Genomic DNA, 8951 nt, shown 5'->3' on the forward strand with positions numbered 1-8951 from the left:
CCCCAACCCTGGGGTGTTTCCAGCAGAACACCCCCAACACACACACACTCACTCGCACGCTACGACCGAATCCAGGGCTCTAGGGGCTAAAGAAGTCTATGGAAGTAGAAGCCAGCACCAGATCCCTGTTCCCTGCAGGACCCTGACAGTTGAACAGGTGACCTCCAGAATACAGACGGAGAGTCTCCAGAGACAGAGGCTTTAGTGGACGAAATTCGCAAAATACCCAACTCATATCCTTAAAAGGAGAGAGAAGAAACAGTGGACGCAGCTAACCTCTTCAAACCCACACTTCATCCCCCTACCCCTTTCCCTTCCAGGTCACCATGTCGGCAGGCAACGGCACCCCTTGGGGGTCAGCAGCGGGATCAGGAGTAGAGGTGGAGGGCGCAGAGCTGCTCACCTTCTCAGCTGCCGCCAAGGTCCGAGTGGGAGTGAGTGTTGCGCTGTTTGTTTCTTCGGCTGGAGGAACCTGGCCGTGCTGTTGTCAGTGACACGGCCGCAACCCAGCCAGCTCCGCCCCTCTCCGGTAAGACGACTCTTTGCCCATTTAGCAGCTGCCGACTTACTGGTCACTTTTGTGGTTATGACCATAGATATAGTTATGCCACCAGGAATATCACTGTTCAATGGCTGGCCGGGGACATCGCGTGTCGGACACTCATGTTCCTGAACTAACGGCCATGTATGCCGCAGCTTTCCTGCCTGTGGTCATTGGGCTCGACCGCCAGGAAGCCGTACTCCACCCGCTTGAACCCCGCTCAACTGGAAGGAAACTTCTGGGAGCAGCCTGGGTACTCGTTTTCCCGCTTGCCTGGAAGGTGAGTGACTTGTCGGAACTCAGGGCTAGACTGGACAAGAATTTGGGTACACAACAGGAGCCTTCGGATTCAAGGGGTGTGCTTGGCCGTGGTCACCGTTAATCCTCAGCGTGGGGCCTCTGCTATCTCTCTTGCAAGTTAAGATCATTGCATGTTAATTTGTACTTCTGTTAAGAGCCTTTGTTTTTACTACACTTGGCTTCCACCTCTTTGCCTCCTCCGAGTCCCACCTTCTTCAGATTATTGCAGAAAAACTCTAGGGCATGGTGGAAACATATACGGGAAGACATTAAGAAGACAGTGAAATCAGGGGCTTTGGGTAAAACTTTGTGGTACATTCATTCATCAATTCAGAAACTAATGTGCATCCCCCAGGTGCGTTCAAATGCTCTATCAAGGATAGAGCAACAAAGTCCTGCCTTCAAGAAATTTATAGACTAGTGCAGAGTCAAATTAGTACGCAATTACAATACAGCGTGCAGTTAAGCATTATGCTAAAGGTAAGCATAAGGAGCTAAAGAACTGTCCAAGACCCACTCTTGGACAGTCAGGGAAAGCGTCCTGACTTCCCAGAGATGTTACAATTTGATTCTTGAAAGATAGGTGTTAAGACAAATTACAGCAGGAGGAATGCTGGAGAAGGTGGAGGGTGGATGATCTCAAAGAAGCTGCAGCTAAAGTTGAGGACTAGAAAATGGTGAGTAATGAGCCTGGAGGGGAAGGAAGAACCAGATCACAAATATTAAGCTTGTACTTTATCCTGAGGGCAGTGGAGAGACACCAAAGTAAAAGGTGGAGAATGATATAATCAGATTTGTATTTTTTACTCTGGCTTTATTGTGGGTGTCAAAACTGGAACAAAAGGGAGGATCTGAACTTGAGTACCAAGTAATCAAATCTCAATATTGAAAATGAACTAGAAATCTAGAAAAAAAAAGCTAAGCAATTTCTTCAAAAAAAACCCAAAACCACTACCACCATCTGGGAGGAGGGTGTAAAGCAGCATCTCTGAGTCTAGGGTTAGGATTGTCAGGGAGAGGGCTAAAATTTCAGTCTCTGGAATAATGCATTACAGAGTCAGATTTAAGATTTGATCCTTAAATCCTCAAATATTAGAAATATAAGTTAAAACAGTTTAGTCTGACTGCACTTCTAAGACAAACAAAAAAATATTGCTTCCAACAATATGTTGCAAACAGGACCTCTGCTACCCAAAGTTTTAAAAAGCAGCATGTTGCCTCAGTGCAAAAGGAATTAGTTGGGTTTATATGAAGCAAATTTTAGATGTGGACTGGGAATTAGAATTAGGATTGCTTTTTTTGTTCGTTTGTATTACTTTGCTCTGTTTTTCCTGAGTCTAGGCTCTACCACTAACTAGCTGGATGACTTTGGATAAATCACTTGAAACATATAGGCCACAAGATTATGGAATAGGAGATGCATTTCATCCTTTCTTAGAGCCTGACAATCCAACGACAACAATGCAATCTCTATTTGCTTCAATAGCAAACTGACGGTAACATGATTCAGGTGCGAAAGGTGTTATTTTGGGCTCTAAATTAGCGACCTCTTGTATAAATTCTGCATTGCCCATATGTTGCATTTAAAATATTAGTGTCAATAAAAAATTGTTAGTATGGTAAAGGGAATATTGGTGTAGTTAGAAATTATTTTTGTAGACTCAAGTTTTCAAGTATCAGAGGTAAAGACTTCTACAGCAGGTAAATTGCACATAAAATAGGGAAAGGAGAGTCAGAGGTAGGGCTATGGACCAAAACATAAGTCCAGGAGACTTGCCTATTTTTTAAATTAATTAATTAATTAATCAGGTTGTGCCAGGTCTTAGTAGCGGCAGGCGGGCCCCTTAGTTGTGGCATTCGAACTCTTAATTGTGGCATGCATGTGGGATCTAGTTGCCTGACCAGGGATCGAACCCTGCCCCCTGCACTGGGAGCGTGGAGTCTTCTACGCCACCAGGGAAGTCCTGTCTATTTTTAAACCCCTTCTCACAACCTGTCAAGTATTTCTAGGCATGGTGCAAAATCTTGCCCCCAGCCCCCAAGAAAACGGCCAGAAACATATGGACTCAAGATAGGGGAAAACGGTAGAGGCACCAACAGTGACAGGCCCGCCTACCGCAAAAAAAAAAAAAAAAAAAAAAGATAGGGGAAGAGGGAAGACCACTTCCCAACTAGCTCAGAATAGCCTGATCATAACTCCAAGCAGTTCATAAAATTGTATGTCTGTGGCTCATACTATTCACCTTTCCTAAAAGTCCCTCATGCCTGCTGAAATCACTTTCCAAATACCTTCCTTGTATCTAGAAATTTGATACCTACTAAGCTTGCCTTTTATCAAACTAGTAGTGACTTAATCTACTTTACCTGAAACTCAGGTACTAACCCTGAAGCTCTCAACTGAAAAATACTCATTACTGATTCAAACCAAAAACCCAGTTTACCAAAAAGGAGAAAGGGCAGCCAACAGCACTTGGAAAATGTTACATTTTATTATTTAACGCTGTTTCACCGTTATAGTTGTACACATGACTATTACTACAGGTCACTTTACAGTGACTGCAAAATGGCCTGAAATTTTAGCAGCACCCATTTTACACAAGATTTCTTTTTTCCACAGAATCACAGACACATCAGGAAAATAAGTTCAGCTTAAAATGTTGGTGAGGAAAACAAAAAAATGTTGGTGAGGTGGTAGAGATATCCTTTGATAAAATGCAATGTTAGAACAGTACTTGAGAAGACAGGGTTCTTTAAGTCCCAGATTTAACAAACATAGCCTAAGAGGAAGATAGGCATTTTCAAGATACATTCCTAACCTTTTAAATATGGCACCATGGATGTACCATTACTCAGCACTGCAGGAAATTAAGAACAAATTGGAATTATGCACTGTATTAACTCCCAAGTTTTCTCAACAATCTCATTAAAAAAAAAAAAAAAAGAATTGGGAAGAGATACTGTTGAACTGGTGGGTAGGTTGGCATGGGAGGGGAAAGGGAGACCAGTTCTAATAGTCCTTGACTCCACTCCAGCTGTTCTGTTCCACACCGTCTGCTGAGCTGGTCCAGTCCCCTTCACTCAGTGTCACCAAAAGCAGCTTCAAGGCTTGATGGCAAGAGACCACCTCTTCACCTTCTGCTGCCTCTTTCTGCTGCCACTGACTGCCATGACCGTCTGCTATAGCCGCACCGTCCTCAGTGTGTCCAGTCCCCGGACAAGGAAGGGGAACCATGGTGAGACCCCAACCCCCCAGGCCCTAACCCGTACCCTAAAACTATTGCCTCTAGCCTCGTAAATTTGATAGCTATCTATCAAACCAAAAGTGAGTTGCTAACCATATCTCTAGCAGCTGATGCTGCACATAACTTTATTGAATGCCTTCAATTCTAACCAGCCACTAGCCATCATTCTCTGAAGTGGAGTTAGCTGGGCAAGAATTAAGGAGAAGGGTGATCAGTATTCCTTTGCTCTTGGACACCAACAAGACTTCAAATAGACTTTGTAGCTTCATGGAACACAACAGCACCTCAATCGAAACCTTTTTTGCAGCACGTCTGTCATAATCTCTGGTGGGAGGGGAGCGTATAGTCCCAGGTTGGGGAGGGGAAGAGGGCTTGTACCATTCTCTTCCTTATAAGGGGAGAGCTCCATCTCACTATTTCTGCCCATCCATCAACTCAGAAGCTGAGTGGTTCTGAATTTGAGTGTATTTTCCAAGTTCCCAGCCCCTGCCGGTGAATTTGCCCTCTGCCGCTCCTTAGACAATCGCCCCCATGTTCATCTTCAGGGTCTGCGACTGGCCCTGCTTGTCTTGCAGACCTTCGTCCTCTGCTAGACATTTTATAACCTGCTGGGTCTTTGGTACTGGTTCTCTCCCACCATGCTAACTGAAGTGCCTCCCAGCCTCAGCCACATCCTTTTCCTCTTTGGCCTCCTCAATGCTCCTCTGGATCCTCTCCTCTATGGGGCCTTCACCGTTTGGCTGCCGAAGAGGGCACCAAGAACTTAGTATAGACTCCTCCAGGGAAGGAGGTTCTGGGAGAATGCCCCAGCAGGAGATTCAGACCCTTAGACAGATGAAAGTACAAACAAAGGTGGCAGCAAGAAAGGCAGGAGAAACAAAAGAGACATTCCTATGACATCCATTTGCTCAGGAGAGCATGTTTAAGAACAGAATAATTATTCTCTAGTATCATGAGAACATCTCACTTGTAACCCTGGCTCCCTTAGCTTCCAAAAGAAAGAAAGAAATACTGAGCAGTGTTTCTACTTTGACCCTAGGTGAGACTTGAGACTATATTTAATGTAGAAACTCACACAGAATTCAGTCCCTGGAAGAAGTATCTTCGCAGTGACCCAGAGTGTCTTACTGTAAATAGTGCTTCAGAGCTGGCAATGTTAGAACAGGAAAGTAATTTTAGAAAACAAAAATTGGACATTTATTCATAACTCAAAAGAAACACTAAGCAGGTAGGGTAAGAGATTAAGTATAGACGCAGTGAGTTCCACCCCAGCCCTATTTCTCCAAGGCTGCATAGTCAAACGGAATCTCTGGAGAGAACACCTGGACAACAGAGGATGGGTCAGCGACGCCTCCGGTCTGGACTCCTGCTGCGTCTGCGGCCACCTCTAGGGAGAAGGAAAAGGGGCAGGGTCCATCAGAGGGACATAATGCCATGTCCTTATTCTGTTTTGCTCATATTTCCTCCACTAAGATAGTGTTTCCCCTCTCCACTTTACCTCCTCTTGCCCTTGGGTGGACCCCGAACAAAACACCAGTCTACGCTGATCGGCTGTCCCATCAAGTCCTGGCCATTGAGTCCTTCCATAGCAGCTTGGGCCTCCTTGTATGTTTCATACTCAACTAGAGTATACCCCTGGAACAAGTGAAAAGACAGATTACCAAAACTCTCCTATTCCACCAAGCTTTTTTCTACTCAAAACAGAAAAATCCATAAACTCTAAACAACAAATGTACGTTATATATCCCTATTATATATACAACTTGTCTGTCTGTTTCTGCCTGTCTCTTTGCTATGTCTAACAAAATCAATTCCCAAAGTCATTTTATTTCAACTTTACTCTTGGCCAACCACAGCAAACATGGGAGAACTACCAATGCTGTCTAAGGTTTATGGGTGAAGAGAAGCAATGGAGTATCACTCAGAATACCTTTAGATATCCTGTACGTCTGTCCAGGTTGAGATGGATGTTTTTTATTTCTCCATACTCTGCAAATTTATCATGGATGTCTTCTTCCGTGGCTTCCTCATGAACTCCAGTAACAAAGAGAATCCAACCTTCAACAGCTGTTCGGGAAGGGAGGGAGGTTGTTTGAGCACATGAAAGAAAAACTTCAAGCAAGATCACAGAAGTAGAGTGTGTGCAGACTCCACAGAGACTGGTTAAGCTACCTCTGACCCCATTCCTACTGGGTTTTATTTCATTGGCCCCTAATTCTCTACAGACAGACAGGTTCCATTTACTTACAGCGCTGTGGTCCGGGTTCATCGCCATCCTGCTCCACGCTGTCATAATCCTCACGCATCCGCGCTCGAGACCCCTCTTCTATTAGAAAGACACAGGAGATCACCGGAAATCCCCCTCCTCCCACTGTTCACCATGAGTCTTTATGGGGACTCCAAAGCTCGTCGCTCTCGCCACTCTAGACCCCATTCCACCCACAAACACTCACCGGAGCCAAAGCCACGGCCCTTCCGTTTCTTCGCTTTTTCTTTCAGTTTGTGGATGCTCTCTGCAGCCCCAGAAGTGAAAGAATAAGTGAGAAAGATAACAGTTATTTACAACAATAGTCTCCTTCCAAGACATTATCTGAAACCAGACCCCACCACCTCCAGGTTCAGTCCCTTCCCGGCCCGCCCCCATTCCTCCCATCGGGGGCGGAGTCTCCAACCAACCGAAACCCAGTTCCCCGGCTCCCATCGTCCCTACTTGGGGGAAAGATTATATTTTCCTAATACGTCCTTCTCTCGCACCTTCCCCGCTTCCCGCAGCCGCCTCCACTGTCCTCACCGTCCCCATCCTCATCCATGGCGAAATCCTCGCCCCCGGCCTCATGAAGATCCAGTACGTCCGCCATCTTGCCTAAGCTCTAACTCTCGTCCGTGGCGCTCAAGCACTTGGCTCCTCGGGAAACTGTCGCGGATGGGAAAGGTCTCCAGTCAAGTTGACCAATTAAAAACTAACTCTAAGTCCTGCCCTCGGCGCGGTAATAATACGCAGTGGAGGCGGGCCTACTTTGGGAAGATACCGGAAGTGCTCCTGTAGCCATCTTGAGCGGGTCGCGAGCAGAAGGGGGCAACCCTGTGTGGGACACGCTGGGGGTGTGGGCGGAGTTAGTGACTTACTCTTACCTAGAGCAGACAACGAGAAACACTACTGACAGTGAAGCCCAGCCTAATTTTATTAGAGGGTTGCTTTTCGTCTCTTTTCATTCCATACCAGGAAATGGAAGTTGAAGAAAGTTTTTTCTCTAAAAACGTGCAGGCCTATACTGTTCCGAGGAGCAGCCGGATCTGTGATGGAAGCATTAAAAAAAAAAATTGTTTGGTCAGCAATGCTGCCTCAAAAAGCTGCTTCTGGAACGTACTGCAGCATGGCCTTTCTCTCTCAGAAAATCAGCAGACCTGGGTGTCCGTGTTGATTGATGAGACAGATATCAACTTTTCTTTTTTAAAAAATAATCTCTCTGGGAATTCCCTGGTGGTCCAGTGGTTAGGACTCCCGCTTTCACTGCAGGCGGGGTTCAATCCCTGGTCAGGGAACTAAGATCCTGCAAGCTGCCTGGCGCGGCCAAAAAAATAAAACTAAAAATCTCTCAAACTCTGCCTACCACCTCTGGGAATTAAAATATCATGGCTTTAAACAAAATAGGGGCTTTAGCTTCTTTGAGGATAGTACAGATATTTCACGTTTAAAAACCCAGGAGTTGAGGCAAGGAAAATATTGCCCCCACGTTCTGGAATCCGACGTAGGCCTTACACAAACAATAGTGAACTGCATATTCACTTATTTATTAATTTTTAAATCAAACAGTTATGAATGCCTGTATGTGTGTCTAATATTAGAAGAGGTGCTAGCAAGACAAGGGGAAATACTTGCATTATCAACAATCACTTTATAATAACATTATGAAAGTGATCGTTGCCATCACAACGCACTAAGGCAATACAAAGAAAGTTTCTAATAGGATGGGAAGTAAGAGTGCATTTAAGGGAGGGCTTCCATTTAAACTTGGCCTTTAAGTCTGGGTACTTTCCCAGGCAAAGGAGTTGTATTGAGACTAAGATACACTAATCCGTTCTCTGCAATATGTAGTGTGATCTTTTAAAAAATCAGTTGGTCACATCTCTACTAAAAACCCTTACTTGACTTATTTTTGCACTTAGATAAGTTCAGACTCACACAGCCTGCTCTGCCTATGTCTCCAAACTCTTCCACCACCATTCTTCCCTCTCACCCATTAAGCTCTCCCTATACTTTCCCTCAACTATGTTCTACTCTTTCCCATCTCTGGACTTTTTGTAACTCTGTCCCTGATGTTCTTGCTCCAGCTTTTCACATGGCTAGTTCAACCCCGTCCTGTAGGTCTCCCTGAGATACTACTGTCACCCAAAGGGGTCTTCTCTACTCCATCTTTCATTCATATTTCCTTCATGGAACTTAAATTCAAATCTTTAATTACCTTGTTTACTTTCTAACTTGTTTATCGTCTGTTTTTCCCCTTAGAATGTAATCCTTACGGCAGAGATTCTTATGTACAACCATATCCTCAAAGTTTAGACCAGTGCCTGGTTCATAGTAGACATTTGGTAAATATTATTGAATGAATATCAGAACGGCAAGAAAGTCCGTATGCTTGATGCTGTGTAATCAGGAAATAAAGCTGGAAATATAGTTTAGGGCCAAACTATATGTCATGCTAAGGATTTGGAACTTACCCTATAGGCAAGAAACTTTTCTAATTCAATATTTTAGTATTCATAATTTTTAACATTTGCAAATAGCCCCCATACTATTTTCAATTTGTGTTTTTTCCTTAAATAGACTGGCGTTTTAAACAAATTTACACTAAATTTAAATATCACTG

General features: G+C 44.4%; 1 protein-coding gene and 1 pseudogene across 2 annotated transcripts; one reads left to right on the forward strand and one right to left on the reverse strand.

Annotated features, from left to right (window-relative positions):
- The first annotated feature begins 326 nt into the window (after positions 1-326).
- On the forward strand, positions 327-4980 carry LOC136137061 (gonadotropin-releasing hormone II receptor-like; annotated as a pseudogene).
- Positions 4981-5258: 278 nt separating this feature from the next.
- On the reverse strand, positions 5259-6999 carry RBM8A (RNA binding motif protein 8A). 2 transcript variants are annotated; one of them, XM_065888446.1, is made up of 6 exons: positions 6875-6999; positions 6537-6596; positions 6332-6406; positions 6014-6150; positions 5582-5718; positions 5259-5470 (listed from the first exon to the last, which is right to left on the reverse strand). In XM_065888446.1, the coding sequence occupies exons 1-6, from the start codon at positions 6939-6941 to the stop codon at positions 5425-5427; spliced, it is 522 nt and encodes a 173-aa protein (XP_065744518.1). In that variant the 5' UTR covers positions 6942-6999; the 3' UTR covers positions 5259-5424. The 2 variants fall into 2 exon arrangements, with proteins under 2 accessions (XP_065744518.1, XP_065744517.1); XM_065888445.1 differs by having other exon boundaries at positions 6332-6409; positions 6875-6964.
- Positions 7000-8951: the final 1952 nt, after the last annotated feature.

This window comes from Phocoena phocoena, chromosome 1, assembly GCF_963924675.1.
Source record: "Phocoena phocoena chromosome 1, mPhoPho1.1, whole genome shotgun sequence".
NCBI lineage: Eukaryota > Metazoa > Chordata > Mammalia > Artiodactyla > Phocoenidae > Phocoena > Phocoena phocoena.